General features: G+C 38.6%; 1 protein-coding gene across 5 annotated transcripts in view; it reads right to left on the reverse strand.

Annotated features, from left to right (window-relative positions):
- LOC126334912 (zinc finger protein 345-like) overlaps positions 1 to 18,724 on the reverse strand; it is a 168,512-nt gene that overhangs the window by 137,595 nt on the left and 12,193 nt on the right. For all 5 annotated transcript variants that reach the window (XM_049997629.1, XM_049997628.1, XM_049997630.1 and 2 more), the window contains one exon: positions 10,776 to 10,946. In XM_049997629.1, coding sequence (XP_049853586.1) covers positions 10,776 to 10,870 — 95 coding nt within the window. In that variant the 5' untranslated portion in view covers positions 10,871 to 10,946. The remainder of the gene's footprint in view (positions 1 to 10,775; positions 10,947 to 18,724) is intronic.

Here is an 18,724-nt window from a genome sequence, read left to right on the forward strand (position 1 = left end):
ACACGCATGACGCCGTGATGGGCACAAAAATCCACAAAATCAGAAGAGGTAAACTGCGGACCATTATCAGTAACAAGAGTAGAGGGAAGGCCTTCCAAAGAGAAAATGCAAATTAGAGCATTGGTGGTTGCCGCGGTGGTAGGCGATGTGCAACGGACAATGAAAGGAAAGTTAGAGTAGGCGTCAACAACAAGAAGTCAATAAGTACCTAAAAAAGGTCCCGCGAAGTTAACATGAATACATTCCCATGGTTTCTCAGGCAAAGGCCACGGTGACAAAGACAACTTCGGGGCAGCGGCCTGTGACGCACAAGGGCCGCAGGCAGCGACCATGTCTGTGATTTCAGAGTCGATGCCGGGCCAGTACACATGACGGCGCGCCAGAGATTTTGTGCGAGAGACACCCCAGTGCCATTGGTGAAGGAGGCACAAGACCAAAGCAGGCAAAGACGCAGGTACCACAACACGCAGCAAAGCATTTTCAGTGGAAAGGAGGAGGCAGTAACGCAAAGTGTAGTAGTTCCGCAACGGACCAGAAGTCTTATCGGACGGACAATCTGGCCAATCCTTCTGAATATAGCGTAAAACCCGGGAGACGGTATGGTCAGAACCCGTAGTAGCCGCCAGCCGGTCCCCGGTGATGGGGAACATAACCACAACCCGCTGCTCGGCAACATCCAGGTGGAAACACAAAAGTTCGTCCCTATCGAATGCCAGATCAAGACCCATGGGAACGCGAGACAGTGCATCAGCATTCGCACGTTGAGCCGTCAGCCGGAAATGAATCTCATAATTGAAACAAGACAAGTTAAGAGCCCAACGCTGGAGGCAGTGTACAGCCTTGTCGGGAAGTGATATTTGTGGATGAAACAAGGAAACAAGTGGTTTGTGATCCGAAACAAGATGAAATTTGGATCCATAGAGAAACACACCAAACTTGTGAAGAGCATACATAATTGCCGAAGCTTCTTTTTCAATTTCAGACTACTTTTGTTGGGCATCCATGAGCGTTTTGGAGGCATAAGCAATGGGTTGTTCAGAACCGTCAGAAAGACGGTGCGCAAGGACTGCACCGACCCAGTATTGAGAGGCGTCCGTGGCAAGAACAAGATGTTGACCAGGCCGATAAGTAGCCAGGCATGGGGCCTGTTTCAGCATAGTCTTCAATTTCTGGAAAGCCGCATCGCATGATGCGGACCAGTGAAAAGGCACGTTTTTATGCAACAGGCAATGCAATGGATGAGCCACCGAAGCAGCAGACGATAAAAACTTGTGATAGTATGCTATTTTCCCAAGAAGGCCTGCAGTTCCTTAACAGATGTAGGGCGAGGAAGGGCATCGATCGCAGCAACAGTTTCCTGAAGCAGACGAATACCATCCCGAGAGAGTTGAAACCCCAAGTACGTGATAGATGCCTGAAAAAAATTTGATTTCTGAACATTACACTTAAGACCGGCAGTCTGTAAGACATGAAAAAGTGTGCAGAGATTTTGAAGATGTTCGTCAGTGGTGGAGCCAGTGACAACACTGTCATCCATGTAATTTATGCACCCAGGGACAGTGAGCAACCCCGAATAGCAATCGTTGGTATTGATAGAGGCCGAAAGACGTGTTAAGGACCAGAAACTGCCGGGAAGCAATGTCGAGAGGAAGTTGATGATAAGCTTCTGACTGGTCAATTTTAGAAAAATACTGGCCTCCAGCAAGTTTAGTAAACAATTCTTCAGGTCGAGGCATAGGGTAAGCATCGATAAGGCACTGAACATTTACAGTGGCTTTGAAATCGCCGCAGAGATGAATATCACCATATGGCTTAGCAACGACAACGACCAGAGAGGACCACTCACTGGAAGTGACAGGAAGCAAGACCCCTGAAGCAGTGATACGATCCAGCTCCCGTTTCACCTGATCACGAAGGGCCACAGGAATGAGCTGAGCCCGAAAAAACTTAGGCCGAGCAGTGGGTTTGAGCGTGATATGAGCTTCAAAGTCATTTGCACGGCCTAACCAGGAGAAAAAAGGGACGAAAATGTCGTTGACAAGGAATCCAATTGAGCATAAGGAATAGCATCAGAGACGATATTGACAGAGGCATCTATGGAGAACCCAAAAACGCGAAAGACATAGAAACCAAAAAGATTCTCCGCATTACTATGGTCGACCACAAATATGGGGACAGTGCAAACGACAGATTTGTAAGATAACTCAGCATCAAATTGTCCCAAGAGAGAAATCTTCTGTTTATTGTAAGTCCATAATTGCCTAGTGACAGGTGACAGGATTGGAGAACCCAACTAAAGATATGTCTAAGAAATGATGATAGTGGCAGCACAACCAGTATCCGCCTGCATGCGAACATCTCGACCAAGTATTTGGACAGTTAGGAATAACTTCCCTGAAAGGGAAGAAGTACAACTGACAGACAACACAGAATCAGAATCAGCATCATTGTTCATGAACATCATGTATGCGGTCGGTTTTGCTAACTGAAGGGCACGTTGCCTAACTTCTGTGTCGAGTGCCGATCGGATAATAGCATCCCGTACCATGGAATCGGCATAGGATTCTTTGTGAACTTCAGTAACAAATTAACACTTTCGACTGAGGCCGTGAAGTTCAGCAGCCCAAGCGCGTAGTATTGATTCGGTTGTTTTTGACAACAATAAAAGGCAACACGAGAGATCACCACATGCGTATGCTTTTGAAAATAGACGGACAGAAGTGAGCACATTTCCGCAAAGGACAAAGACGCAGGATCTTTCAAAGGAGTCAATTGCGACTACAACCAATACATTTGAGGTGCAATCCATGAAAGGAACAGAGACTTACATGTTTCGTCGTCCGTGACATGAAATGCCAAGAAGTGCTCTCGAAGACGTTTTTTATAATCAGACCAGTCTTCCACTGTCTTGTCCTAAGGAGGAGACACCCCGCATTGGATGCCGCGACGAAATCACGAATCGCATTTGTGAGAAGTGTTTGCTGTTCTATGATACCTTGCAATAGTTGCTCTAAAGTAACCATGGAAACATGTGGGTCAATGATGAAAAAGAAAAATTCACTACCTCATTGCCAATTGTTGTAACTTCATGTTGAACAAATATATTTCAAGGACGTTGCAATACATGAAAGTCACAGATCAAGACGTGTGTACACTTTCACAGTCAAATCATCACCGAGTCCGAGTCTAGCAGCCGCTGACTGGCTGGCCGCTTAGGTGGCGCTGCTGCTGCATGGCTGGCAGACAGTGCCGCACGTAGAGGACGCGCGTAACTGCGCGGCGGCACTTTTGAAAGATCGGTGAGTCACAACAATGCCATTAACAGAAAATGTGTTACATACTTTGCAAATCCACCACAAGCCAGTTTTGTATACCCATCTCCTACAGATCGTAAAAGACCAAAGTTTTTTCTGCATGACACTCCATATTTTTAAGTGCATAAGGAACAACTGCATAAATCTGAAGAACCACAGGCAAACATTTTGTTATCCAGATTTTGATAATTCTGATATTGTTAGGCATGCATCTTTTGCTGCAGTTAGAGAAGTACATGACTTAGAAAGCCAAAAACTGTTAAAATATGGTTATGGGTTGTCTGTGAAAGCCCCGTGGCCTTCATCTTTAGAAAGGCAAAACGTTAAGCTGATGACTCAAATATTCAGTGATTATGTAGAAAGTAGCATGGTTGAGTTGGGGCCAGTTGTTAATGTAGAAAAGTGGGAAGGTACTGCTAAATTTATAAATCTTATTAGGACTTGGTGGGGGATTGTCCGTGTTAAAGCACCTCTGAAGGGACTTCACCATAAGGAAGAAATGCTGAAGTCTCTGACCAATAAAGCAGGAGACATACGTTACAGTTTTCTTGATAAATTTCTTACTTGGTTAGATAAATGGAGAAGTTTAGAGTCAGGGTATGGTAAATTGTCTGTGGAGACACACACAGCACTTCGATTCACAACATATGGCTTAATGCAAGTAACTGAATAAAGTTTCAAGGAACTAAACATGTCATATATTCTGCCAGGTAAGTTCCAGACGGATTCTCTGGAAGCAAGGTCTAGTCTATATAGACAGTTATCAGGATGTCAGTATCATGTCTCAATTAGGCAGTTGTTAGAAACCAAAAAGAAGTTAAGACTCATGACTGTTTTAGAACTCAATGTTCACCCACAAGAGAAGCTGAGAATTGCAGAGATGCATAGTTGTGATGAAAGTACGGAGAGCAGTGTGAATGATAGTGAATATACCTTTAATGTCAATATCAGTGAAGATGATTTAAAAAATGTTGAATCTGAACTCCCAGTTTTAACTTACATTGCTGGTTTCTGTTCCCGCTCATTGATTAGGAAACTTCAGTGCAGTAACTGCACAGATTTTTTGATACTGGATAGGTCAATGACAACTGAGAAACAGTTTAATTTAATTAGACAATTGGACAGAGGAAGTTTGAAATTCCCACGTGAATTTCCTGTGGCAGTAGTTATGTACAGGTACTTGACACTACAAAAGTTGTTGGCAACATCATCATTCCTGAAGCTGCTGAATCAAAGAGCAGTAACAGCTGAACTAACTTGGCAAATAATTATGGCTGCTGATCTGTTGTGTGACAGTTCTTGTCCTCAGCGCACTGTATCAGAAATGTGTAAGAAAATTGTATGGACCACTGTAAATATAGGACTAAATAATTTTTGGAAAAAGAAAAATGATGAAACTTCTGTGCAGTCTCTCCAAAGTTCTAAGAAGAGGAAATTTCTAACACTTTGCCACAATTTGAAATAAACTTTTTTTAAAATTTAATATCTTTAATCTGTATTTTATTGCTACCTCCTACTGAACTCCTGAAGTCCCCAACACAAAATGTTTTACTCACTGATGAAACGTGTTCTGTGTAAAATCAAATGCAAGTGCTGTACAGTGTCTTCAAAGTACTAAGAATCAAAAATCTACTTCTTAATGGCCACAATTCCACAACAATTTTGTAATATTGCTTAGGATACATTGCTCGGTCCCTGTCACTACCTCCTGATAAGTAAACTGCTTTTACCCATTAAATGAATGACGTTATGCTCTGTCAAGTGTTAAACCAAATGTAAGTGCTCTACAGTTTCCTGAAAATTGTAAGAGACAAAACTGAGTCTTTTTGGCACAGCCTTAACATCTTATTTTATTGCTTAGCATGAATTGATTGCTACCTGTCATTAACCTGCATCTGAACCCATAGTAAAAAATTCAGAAACTTCTGACTAACAAAGTAAGGGATATGTGGTACAATTTCCTGGATAAGTTCATTACTTGGTTGGACAAATGTAGAAGTTTAAAACTGCAGAATGGTAAATTGTCCTTAGAGAAATATACAGCACTTAGGGTTACCACATATGGCTTAGCGAAGACAAATTATTACTGCTGTGGAGAACTAAATATGTCATATATCCTACAAGGTAAATTTCAAACTGACTCACTAGATACTGGTAGCTTGATTTGAACTTTACTGGTGATTATGTGGAAGTCAGTATCATATACCATGTAGGTAGTTGTTAGAATCAGAAAAGAATTTAAGACTTATAAGTATCTTAGAACTAAATATGCACCCACATACGAAACTGAAAATTGTACAGATGAATGGCGGTGATGAGAATCCAGCAATGTGTATGTTGATGGTGCTTCATTTTGTGATATGTGTCACTGATGATGACTTAAAAAATATTGAAACAGACGTACCAGTATTAACATACATTGCTGGTTTCTGTTGTCACTGATTGCTAAGAAAACTCCATTGTTTAGAGTGCACAGATGTCATATTCTGACATCCAATGTTTTGCTACTTCAGTACATTGCTATGTCAGGCAAAGAAAGGCTTAATCGTTTAGTAACACATCAGGTGGCCTTGGTTGTTCAACATTTCTTACTATATGTGATATAAGCCTACTTCTTGAACTCCTTTGAAAAGTGTTTATCTTCAGTACCAGAATGAACATCAAATTGTCAAGTTTTCTAAATAGAAAAGCACTTTGTTAGTACCAGACAGCAATAATGTGACAAAGGAAGTAACCAGTAGAGAGATTGAAAATAGTAAGTAAAGAGAGCCTCAGCCTTTTGCTCACATTCTTACATGTAATGCACTTGGTTGTTTTTCATTTCCTACTAATCTTACCTTTCGTAACTTTTTAATATTGTTTCTGGAAGTGTATCTTCAATAGCAGAGTGAACTTCAAATTCCCAGGCTTTTCTTAAAGGAAAGACCAGTCCCTTAGTATCATAGTGCAAGACAGAATCTTGTGTTCAGTGATGTCTATGTTAAAAGGAGAATATTTTATGTCTATCTTCTGTTTCCATTTTTTATTACTGGGGCTACACTTGCAAAAATTCTTGAAAAGAGCTGTCACCATGAACATATGAGTAAATTCACAATAGTCAGGTGTTTTATGAGATAAAGCAAACTCTTGTTACCTTATTGTAAACGAAAGTTGTGAGGGTTTTGCCACGTATGACAGTGTTTAAGATAATTTACTTGCAGTGTAATGGCTTGAAAATGTTAAGTCCTGCTGTCAGTTAGAATTTGTCACCACCTGTATGTGAGTTTTAAAGCTAAATAGTGTTCTGACAATTATAAAATAGTGGCAAAGCTCCTCAATCGATTGAACTTATTCCTGCCTATATATGTAATCGGTATTTCAGTATGAACCTTTATGCTGTTTACAAGAATATATATAATTTGGTCTTTGGTTCGAATTATCGATTGGTTCGCTCCTTTCTGTATGATGGACAGAAGATCGTTAGCATCAGGCGCGTCTATACGGAGATGTCCATGGACTGCTGCGTTGGCTATGGGCTGCTTAGTGTGACGTCACTAACACTGCTAGGCGGCCTTGTTATCCTGGGGGTGTCGTCTCTACTGGCTGTGTGTTAGGACCAATTTTTGGGTCCTGTGCGAGTGGAACTGTAGCGAGTCCATTCTGTAGGGCACGTTAAACACTCTTCATCCTCCAGTGTCATGGTGAAGCACTCATCAGGAAGGGACCCCCACGGCAGTGGGGGGGGGGGGGGGGGGTTAGGAAAAAAGTCTTATCTTTTCTTCATCCTGACACAACTATTCTTGTTTTTTTATTGTCTTTCTTGGTCAGTAGAAGTATCGATTCTATCCTCCCTATTCCCACATGCATATGTTACTATTGTTACAACCATTCTTTTATCCGGACCGCATAGTGATAACAATAAACCTGTTTTCAGAGGAAAAAGCCCAGAGACCATTCAAAAAGAAGTAGGGTAACACACACATCGTAAGGATGCAGACATTGGTTGGTTGGTGAGTTTTTTAATGATAAAAGCAGTGTACATTTGAATGACTGAATGTAGCATATGCTGGTAAAATCATGTGAATGGGGGGTGAGGGGGTGGGGGAGGGGGGCGGGGGGAGGGAGGTTGTAAGCACTGCTTATGAGGACAGAGAGTGACATACCAACATAAGCGAAATAGAGAGACGCACAGAGTATGAAACAGTTTTACCACTGTTACAAAATATGGCATTAAAGGTACCTCAGTAAGACAGTGTTAATGAAGTGTTGAACACAGGAGGAGCAACATTAAGCTTCATAAGTTTACTTTAGTTACCAGAAGAGAAGACAGAAATAAAGAGCAATTAAGCACAGGTGTGTAATTTGTTTATCATAGAGAGATAAGAAATGGTGATTAATAGAAAACATAGAATTATGCTCAAATGAATGTGAGAATCTAATTAACGATAAATATGGTGGGTATAGGTTTAATAGAATGGGAAAGAGAACTATACACAAGATCCCAGTCTTCCATATCTCAGGTAAAGTAATCAGTTTATAACTATGTAATGGTTGATAGTAAGAAACACATCAAAATGTTATAATCTAGTAACAGAAAAGAAGTTTTATATAAACAGTTCCCAAAGAGAGGAACATGAAAGGGACAGATAAGTACAACATATTTCATAACATATGAGTAATGACATATTAAGAGTTACAGAGAAGGATATAAAATGAGCATGCAGGAAATTGGTGTTTTATATTACCTGGTACGACCGTTATGCTATGGAGAAAACTTCTTTAGACAGAGTTGGTTGGTGGACAGGTACACTCATCAAAGGGATGGTCAGATTTCCGTGGACAAGTGAATCCAGAGAAGTAACGACCTCAACCATTTTTGTACGGAAGAAAAGTTAAAGGAACATTTACATCACAAAGGCAATGAAGTATGTTCACATTATCTGTCAACAGAATTAGCCTAGATGAAAGCACAACTAATATAGAGACACAAAACTGGGAAGGGAAAATGAATAAAACCGAGTGAGCATTCCCAAAACAGTTTAAAGCTTATGAACCTACCTGGCCACTGTTGATTCTTTTGAACCTTTATTTTCCATACTTGTTGAATAAATGCAAATCTGACATTTAGAAATGTGGGAATTAAGAGTGGAATGTCAACATCTAACTCCTTGCCATAAATAGGGCCCTGAATTTTTATATTTAAAAGAACTACGAAAACTATGTAGGTACGAAGTAATCACATGGGATTACCTTTGGTTAAAAGTGATATAGTTACGACAAGGCCTGAGCATACATAACAAATGGTTTTCATCGGTTTTCACAGCATGCGCAAATTTCCGAGGGAAATAACTGAATGTCATTATTAATTTTAAGTCATTTACTAGCTTATAACAATGCTATGTTTAACAGAATATTCATTAACAAGTGGGGTGCATAAGGTCGTGAAAGAATGAAGATATGCAAAGAGAATACACAGTTTTATAAATCCAGTTTAGTTTTATCAGAATAATTATCTTTCATAGATACAAAGAAGTAACTTTTATATCTGAGACATCAAGTGATTATTAATAATAGATTAGAGATATGAATGTATGTATTTTGCTGTGGTAAAAATGTAAGTAACATCTGATCCCAGGAAACCTTGATGTATAAATAATAGTAACTTAGTAAATGGTGAAAGCTACCTGATGCTATAATTATATTAAAAACAAAGATTCCAAGACTTACCAAGCGGGAAAGCGCCGGTAGATAGGCACAATGAATAAAACACACAAACACATACACAGAATTTCGAGCTTTCGCAACCGGCGGCTGCTTCGTCAGGAAAGAGGAAAGGAAAAGGAAAGATGAAAGGATGTGGGTTTTAAGGGAGAGGATAAGGAGTCATTCCAATCCCGGGAGCGGAAAGACTTACCTTAGGGGGGGGGGAAAGGATAGTTAAATACTCACGCACACACACATACACGCATATCCATCCATACATACACAGACACAGGCGGACATATATTTTTCCCATGATGCTATAATTAGTTATGTAAGTTAATCTATAAGACACCTTTTATCTTAGTATGGGGATTTGCAGGGGTAAATGTTGTTACTTAAGGTAGCAATGTGTGACACTTCTTTCTGCTATTCCGATGAAAGATGTTCATGGAGAAATCTGAAGAGGAGGAGATTACGATTTAGCGTCCAATTGACAATGATGTCATTAAAAACGGAGCACAAGATCAGATTAGGGAAGGATGGGGAAGGAAATCAGCTGTGCCATTTCAAAGGAACCATCCCAGTATTTTCCTGAAGAGATTTAGGGAAATCACAGGGTGGGTGAATGCGGATTGCAATTGTCATCCTCCTGAATGAGAGCCAATGTGCTAACAATTGCACCATCTTGCCTGAGGAGAATTTTCATTTTAGTCAGTTGTACAGAAAGAAATGCCTACTGTGCACACATTTCTTCTTGAATTCAAGTGCAGATATTAAAGGAGGAATGTAAACACAATCCATCAACAAGACGCAACATTGAGCGAGTGTGTTTACTTGCACCGGAGAAGTCATTTACACTTTGCCATCACAGCTTGGTGATGCTGTGAACTACAGAGAAGAAGAGCTCTGGACAACAATGTTCTCACCCCAGAGAAAAGGAGCTTGTTATAAATTCTGTTATTCACTTACTTATGCCTTCTCAATGTGTCACTTACAGAGCTGTCAGGAGTTATGTTGAGATTGTAAATAAGATATCTTTAAATGACATTATAAAAGTTTAGAAGAAACATTAAAATACAGAAGAAGTATTGAAAATGTGGTATATGATTTCAGAGCTAGTCAACAGAATATGGACTCCCTTATAGCCCTTGACAAGCTGCAGTTGGAACAAAGTGTGTAGAATAATTGGTAGCACTGCTTAGCAGGATCACAGTGTCATGAACCGATGAAAAAGCATCCGTAAGAAGATATTCAAGGTAGATGAAATCTACTACTGTCAAGGAGACAGATCACTTCATGGAGTAGACACCCTCATTAAAGAGTGAGTGAGGCGGTACCATTCCAAGAGTAAAGCATTCCAGATACTGTACAAGGCTGCCATGAAGATATAATCACAATAATAAGAATAATAATAATAATAATAATAATAATAATAATAATAATAATAATAATAATATTCTGCCAACCCAGGATTAGGCCTTATGGCCTTTTCTGGGCCTCACTCTCTCTTCCTTGGTCTTCCCACACTCCTCTTTCCAATAGGATTGTATTCCATTGCTTGTTGAGGGGTTCCCTGAGGTGACATACTGAAAACATGCTCTTCCCAATCCTGTTTCGTCGGATTGCTTTCTCAGTTAGTGGCTGTAACCCCCCCCCCCCCCCCCCCTCTCGCCCTCCAGTTCTTTCCTTATTAAAATAATAATAATAATAATAATAATAATAATAATAATAATAATAATAATAATAAAGTGGCTGTAAGTTACAATATCAAGAACATACCTCTTTCCTGAGCTGACAAGTAATTCTATGTCTTCACAGTCATCACCAAAGATCTGGGCTACAGTAGCATCGTGTGAAGACACCACAGCAGACATGTTTTCTATGTTTGTTTTACATGCAATTGTAACAAACACTGGGAAATATTCAACTGCGTTTAACGATTATCTGCAACTGAAAGAAATATAACATTGTGAATTGTCATTTCAAATAAATCAAAAGACAAGCTGTAAGTATTGTCACTAAATACAACAACAATGTGTTTTGTGTGCTAAAATGGCAATGAAATTAGCTGAAACGGATTTCATAGTCTCATGGAAATACTGTACATGAATTGAAAACTAACTGAAATCAGAACAACTGCAGAAAAAGCCTCCTGAGAAGTGAGAAATTGAAGACCAGATCTCAACTAATAGTGCCATCAATTCATTCTCTCTCTCATCACATCATAAAGTTTTCTTTTTATGTTAAATCACAATGACTCGAACCTTACTTTCAGCTGCGTGATCTGTTGTAAATGACTCAATAAGCTGATCTTCATGTCAAAGGCAAACAAAGATCTATCATTTCACTGGGCAAGCTTTTAGGTTTTACAAATTACCTTCCAGATCTTTAACAAGAAAATCATTGGCCATGAAAGTTATAGTATTCAATATTTTCAAATTTCACTCTCTCCTGTATCAGCTCTATAATTTTGAAATTGATATACTGATCCCTTTTTTCGGACTTTTTATATAAAACAGATACTGCAGTCACTATAATACATAAGAATAAGTACCAGGTCCCTATTTTTCACTTAAAAGAATTGGCTTTTTGAGTTAATGATATCTTTTTAATGACAAGGTGTACACAGGTGGTAAAATATGGACAAATCAGCCAGAAACATCTGTACAACCCTGAAGTACGACCCTCTCAATGATACAGTGAAAAGGTTGTTGCTAATAATAGTAAAAGTCTGTTTCACATGCTGATTATATTCTGGAATTTTACCTATAATGTTGTAAAAGTTCTTAATACTATTAATGATCATGAGTGTGCAACATTCTTAACAAATGGAAGATCAGCATCTACATCCTACGCCTACCAATGACGCATTAATTTGACGAGCACATGTTCAGGTTGGCAAGGAAATGGTACGGAAATTGGGTGTAGTCCCGTTATCAAGGAACAATCCTGTTATATACTTGAAATGATCCATAGAAACCATGGAAAACCTAAATCTTGGTGACTGATAGGGTCTGAATCCTCTCCTCCTGAATTCAGGACTGGTGTCTTAACAATTGTGCCACCTTCTTACATAAGTTTTTAACAGTACCACAAAAATAGATGTAGAACATTATTTGCAATAAGTTATTATCACAATGATGGATTTTTTCCTTGAGTCTTGAAACCTGGTAACAGTTAAATTAAATTTTCCACATATCATCATCAGTTTTCTGCTTTATTAGCAGGTCCTCTGCCTCTCCATTTTCTGCAATCCATTGCTTCTTTCGTAAGGCTGCTGAATGTTGTACTGTTCATCACGTCATCCAGTATTTGAAATCTCTTCCTTCCTCACTTCCTTTTCCTTTCTACATAACCTTCTAAAACTGTTTTTATCAGACCATCATTCTTTCTTAAAATGTGCCCAATCCAATTTCTTTTTCTTCTTTTTATTACATCTGGTAACTGTCTTTTCTCTCCCACTCTTCTCAGTACCTCTTCATGTTTTACTCTGTCCATCCAACTTATTCTTTCCGTCCCCCGCCATATCCACATCTCAATAGCCTACAGCTTTCCTCTGTCTTTCTTCCTCAAAGTCTATGTTTCAGTGCCATACAGAAAAACACTGCATATCATACATTCTATGAGTGTCTTCCTGAATTCTCTATCCAGACCGCTGCAGAAAATTCTCCTTTTCTTATAAAACAGCTCTTTTGCCATTGCTATCCTTGTTTTAATTTCTGTGGTGCACTTCCAGTCGTTGTATATACTGCTTCCAAGATACTTAAAATTTTGCACCTGTTCCAATTTCTCCATTCAGCATAATTTTTATTTCTTTATTTCCTTCTAGTGTCAATACTTTTGTTTTCTTTGTGTTAATTTTCATTCCATATTTTTTTTTTCCCGTTAGCTTCAATGGTGTCCACCAAATCCTGTAATTCTTTTTACCCTGTGGCTAGAAGGAGCATGTCATCAGCAAACCTCAAACACCCTACTCTTCTTCCTCCAATTTCTACTCCTTTGTCATCTAATTAGCATTGGTCAATCATATTTTCCAAGTACAGGTTGAAAAGGGTAGGTGATAGACAGCATCCTTGCCTTACTCCTTTTCCTAGTCCGATCCAATTTGTACTTTCTCCTCTCACTTTAACTGTGGCTTTTTGATTAAGATACAATGAGTAAGTCTTCTGCTTTTCCAGTCAATTCTCTTTTCCCTCATTATAGTCGCCAGCTTGTCTCATTCTGGCACATTGTCAAATGCTTTTTCTAGATTGATGAAGCACACAAATAGGTCTCTTTCTTGCATCTCTGGTGCCTGTATTTCATTTAAAGCCAAACTGCTCCTCGCCAATATTATCCTCCATTACTTTTTCAAGTCTATTATTAATTATTCTTATAATGACTTTGGCTGCATGTGAAATGAGGCTGCATGTGATATGAGGCTGACTGTCCTGTGCTCACTGCATTTCTTGATTCCTTGTTTTTTCGGTGATAGAATCATAACAGTTGTCAGAAAGTCCTCAGGCCATTCACCACTGTCATGTATTTTATTACATAGCATCAATATTTCTCTTATTCCATCTTGGTTCAAGCATTTTAATATTTCTCCCGGTATCGTATCTGTACCTACCGCTTTGCCATTTTTCATTGCAGCTGTGGCAGACTTTACTTCTTCCATTATGATGGTTGGTCCTTTCTCATCACCACTTACACTGTTGGGTGATTCATGTTCCAGAGTTTCTGGTTTGCAATCTGTGCCATATAGCCCTTTTAGATATTCTTCCCATCTCTGGAGGACATCGTAATGAACTTTTTACACTACCTCTTCGTCTTTACTCAAAATTTCCACAGTGGCACTACCTGCCCTATTTTGATCCCACATCATAGTCTTTACTCTGTTGTATAGTTTTTAAGTCATATCTTCCCTTCGTGTCCAGTTCTTCAATTGCATCACATTCCACTTTTATCCATTTTTTCCTAGCCGGCTCTGTTTCTCTTCACAGTTCATTATTTAACCTTCGGTACATCTTTCTTGCATCTTCAGTGTTCTTGTTTTTAAATTTTCTCCTCTCCTCCATCTTGCATATCATTTCTTGTGTGACCTAAGGTTTTTTTTTGTTTTTTTTTTCTCTTTTTGCAAATCCTATATTTTGCTGTCCTGCTTTAATGAACCCTGCTTTCAGCATATTCCAGTAGTAGTTGGCATTACCAGGTGGTTCTTTGTCTCGTAATGTGTTTAGAAACTACCGAGACAGCATTTCTGTAATTTGTTCTTTGTTGGATCTTATCTTCTCTAGATCCCACTTCTTCACCATGGTCGCCTACGTCAGTTTTTTCATTGTTATTTCTATTTCTGCCATAAGTAAGTTGTGGTCACTATTAATATCTGCACCTGGTAATGTGTGCACCTTCTTGATTCCATTTCTGTATCTTTCTTCTACCAGTATAAAATCAATTCAGTTTCTGTATTTATCCCCTGGTGATTTCCAAGTGTAAAGCCTCCTCTTGTGGTTCTTGGACCATGAGTTTGCCACTATCAGCTGCCTTTCCCTGCAGAAGTCAATTAGCCATTCACCTCTATCATTTCTCTTTCCAATACCATGACTGCCTACTATGTTTCCCTCTTTCCCTTTTCCCACAATGGCGTTCCAGTCTCCCAATACTATTTTGCAGCATTTTTTTATTTTCGTCCATCATTCTTTTTATTACATTGTATGTTTCCTCTACTGTTTGGTCATCATATTCTGAAGTTGGCATATACACCTGAACAATCAGTAAATCTTTTACTGCTCCTTTCAGCCTTCCACAAATAACCCGGTCATTTGCATAGTCCACATATTCCACACATTTAGCCAATCCCTTTGTCATAATCATTCGTACTCCATTCCTTCCTTTTACTTCTCCTCCTGGGTAGTACACTACATATTCATCTGACTGTAACTCTCCACATCTATCAATTCTCGTTTTCATTTTTTGCCTCCTTTCAAGTTGTCCTCCCCACCCCCAAAATCCGACTGGGAGACCATTTTACCTCTGGATACTGATTCAACATGAGAGAAAGTCTTTTTTTTGCGTGATCTACCACGATTTTTTTCATACAGTCTTCCCTAAATGGACAGTTTATTTAATTTTGGCACATATGTTTGAATGTATGTACATGTATACAACTTTTTCAAAGGCTGCTGTAAATTTATTTTAATATTTGAGCTTTATCCAGACAATGTCTACCAACAGACTGACCTACAAACAGTTTTGACAGGGTACAGAGTCTGTGACAATAGTACAAGAAAACAATGAAGATGAAGTGTATTATCTAAATTGTGATTAATTATTAAAAAAATTTACAGTAGTTTCCAACAAAGTTTCAGAAATAACTGATAGGCAACAGAACATGGTATTAGTTCATTAACGGAAGCTCGCATGACCAAAAGAACACACAAATAGTACGCATTTTTATCATCGCGAGGACATTGTTCTGTGCCCTGCTATTGTCTGACAAAGCACTTATCTCTTTTCATTGTAGAACTCAAATGAACAATAATACAACCATTTTGTTTGCAGTGAAAGAATTTTGTTTGTTTTTCATCTGAATTATGTGGATTAAAGCATCCAACTTCTTCCAGATGATGCTCTTGTTCTAATGGAGCACATTCAGATTTATCTACATTGCCTCAAGTAATTTTTGTCTTTTGCACAGTCTCACAAAACACAGTTTCATTAAAAGGCCATCTGAGCCCAACAATCTGTCATATCTCCTGTCAGTCCACTCAACTTCTACAGTAAGTACGCACTAGCCTCACATTCTTGTATGCTTCAGTAAGAGGTAATGAGCTGACGAGTATAAATCAATCGTGGAGGAACTGTTCTCGGACGCATCATACTCCCAGAAGTATAGCAGAAAGGAAGGAAGGAAGTTGATATAGCACTGACGGAACTACAGTACCTCGATTTCCAATGCACGCAACCCGTAACATTACTCATACTCGTCCTACTTCCGATCTCTAATACTCATCTCACTGTGACATACTACTGGAACTGAATTAATGTACCAATACAGGACTTCAGATTACCCTTGTAACATAATGGTTAGATGGCATGTGACACCATATGTGAACATAACAGTGGCAATCTTTCTTTTGCACCTATATTAGTATTTGGAATGTAGATTGTGGTGACAGACTGATGTGTGGGGAAGCCTGTGGAAAGAGTGAAAAGAGCTGTAAAAATTATGGAAGGACCAAACTTTCAAATTACACTTCCAGACTACATAAGGATTTGCTGAAGGTCGTGAGATCCTAACATTTGACGATAAACAGAAAGAAAACTGCCTAGAAAATGTAAGGGCAATTAGATAGATAGGTAGTTAGTTAATTTCATGTGCCACGGATCATTCTGCACAATAGATCGTAATGATGTGGAACAAATCAGTTTACATTCACACTGCAAATTAATTAGTACATTCTGAACTTTTTTTTCCCCCTTCAAAAAGAGAAAAGATATACAGATGGTGTCATTAGTAAGTCCTACCCAACGTCTTTTACACATTACAGTAACAGAAATCCTTCTACAGAAGAGACTGTTAAGGAGAAACTTTTTCAGTATGTTTTCAAATTTTACTTTGCTGTCTGACAGCCATTTTATATGAGTAGGAAAGTAAATAAAAATTTTTGTTGCAGCATTGCGGAGTAATGAATTTAATTTTTCCTTCTGGTATAGTAATTATGTACATCATTGTTATTTTTTAATTGTAGTGCAATATTTACAACAAACTTCACGAGGAAATAAATATACTGTGAAGCAGTAATCGGAATGATCAACTCCTTAAACAGAATTCAGCAAGATGATCGTGGGTGAGTAACACATAATATTCTTACAGCATGTTTCTGTGCAATGAAAACTCTTTCTTAAAGATGAGTTACCCCAGAAAATTATTCCATCTGACATTATTGAATGTAAATATGCAAAATATGTCAACTTATTGATTTCTCTCCACTCAAGATTTGCTACGATCGTAAGTGCAAGTGTGACTGAACTAAGTTCTTTTAGGAGTTACAAAATATGCTTTTTCTAATTTAAATTCTCATTAATACGGACACCTAAGAATTTTGAAGTTTCCACCACATTTATTATTTTCTTGCCGCTTATTACACCAATCACTGGTGCAGTACTCTAGAAGAGCTGAACTGAATGTGTTGCGTCTCATTAAAACTGAGGGCGAGACCATTAGCAGAAAACCAGTCAATGATATTTTTAGGAAGTCTGACATCTTAAGAACAAGCACGAAAAATAATATTACTGATGATGTAATATTTCAGCTCCTACAAAAATGCTGGATCATAATATAAACAGCTCCCTTATCACTGGTGTAGTAGTATTTGTGTTTCACGTGGTACCTAGTGAAATTTGTGACTGGACTGAGGATTTTTTGGTAGGGAGGATGCACCAGGCTATCCTGGATGGAGACTTGTTGTCAGATGTAGGAGTAACTTTGGGTGTGTCCCAGGGAAGATTATTACTGACCATACTTGTTGATCATGTTGTACAGTAATGACCTTGCGGACAATATTAATAGTAACCTCAAATTTTTTGCAGATAATGCCATTATCTCTAGTGAAGTGTTGTCTGAAAGAAGCTGCATAAGTATTCAGTCAGATATTGATAAGATTTCAAAGTGGTGCAGAGACTGGCAATTTGCCTTAAAATTTCAGAAATGTAAAATTGTGCACTTCACAAAGCACAAATTGTAGTATCATGTGGCTATATTACCAATGAGTCACAGTTGGAAGAGGCCACTCCAACAAGTACCTAGATATAACACTTTGTAGAGACATAAAATTGAATGCGCACACAGGCCCAGTCACGGGTAAAGCAGATTTCAGCTTGTTGGTAGAATATTGGAAAAATGCAGTCAGTCTGAAGGAAATTGCTTACAAATCACTTGTATGACCCATTCTAGAATACTGCTCAAGTGTGTGGGACCTGTACCAAATAGGGGATACTGAACATAAACGGAGAATGGCAGCATGAATGGTCACAGGTTTCTCTGACCCATGGGAGTGTGTAGTAGAGATGCTGAAGAAACTGAACTGGCAGATGCTTGAAGATAGACATAAACTATTCCAAGGAAGCCTGCTCAAAAAGTTTAAGAACTGTCTTTGCATGATGATTCTAGGAATATAATACACCCTCCTACGTATCTCTCACAAACTTTGACATCAAGATTACATTTATTACATCACACACACAGAAGCATTTAAACAATCATTCCTCTCACACTCAATATCTGAATGGAACATGAAGAAACCCTAATAACTGCTACATTGGGACATAAGCTCTACCATGTACTTCACAATGGTTTCCGAATACAGAAGCAGATACTCCCTCATTCAAATTCAAATACAGTATCTCATTCTGTTATCACAACATCCACTTTATTTTATAGAATTATTTACAGCTTTATTTGTGCCTGGAATATTTGCGACTATTTCTTAGACCAGCATCATTATATTCACCTCTTTTGAGTAGTCAGTTATTCAAGGTTTAAATAAAGCACTATTGCAAATTATTCATTCATTGAAAGTGCTCTATGTTTTCCAAGAAATTACTTGTACAAATGTGACTGACTCATGAATAGAAGCATAAACTCAACAAGCACGCATGTTGCACCAAATGTTCTACGAATGTCCCCTGTCAGATGACATACATCAAGCAGTAGTCAAGTTCATTCCATACTTTATGTAGCAACATCC

Source organism: Schistocerca gregaria, chromosome 2 (genome assembly GCF_023897955.1).
Source record: "Schistocerca gregaria isolate iqSchGreg1 chromosome 2, iqSchGreg1.2, whole genome shotgun sequence".
Taxonomy (NCBI): domain Eukaryota; kingdom Metazoa; phylum Arthropoda; class Insecta; order Orthoptera; family Acrididae; genus Schistocerca; species Schistocerca gregaria.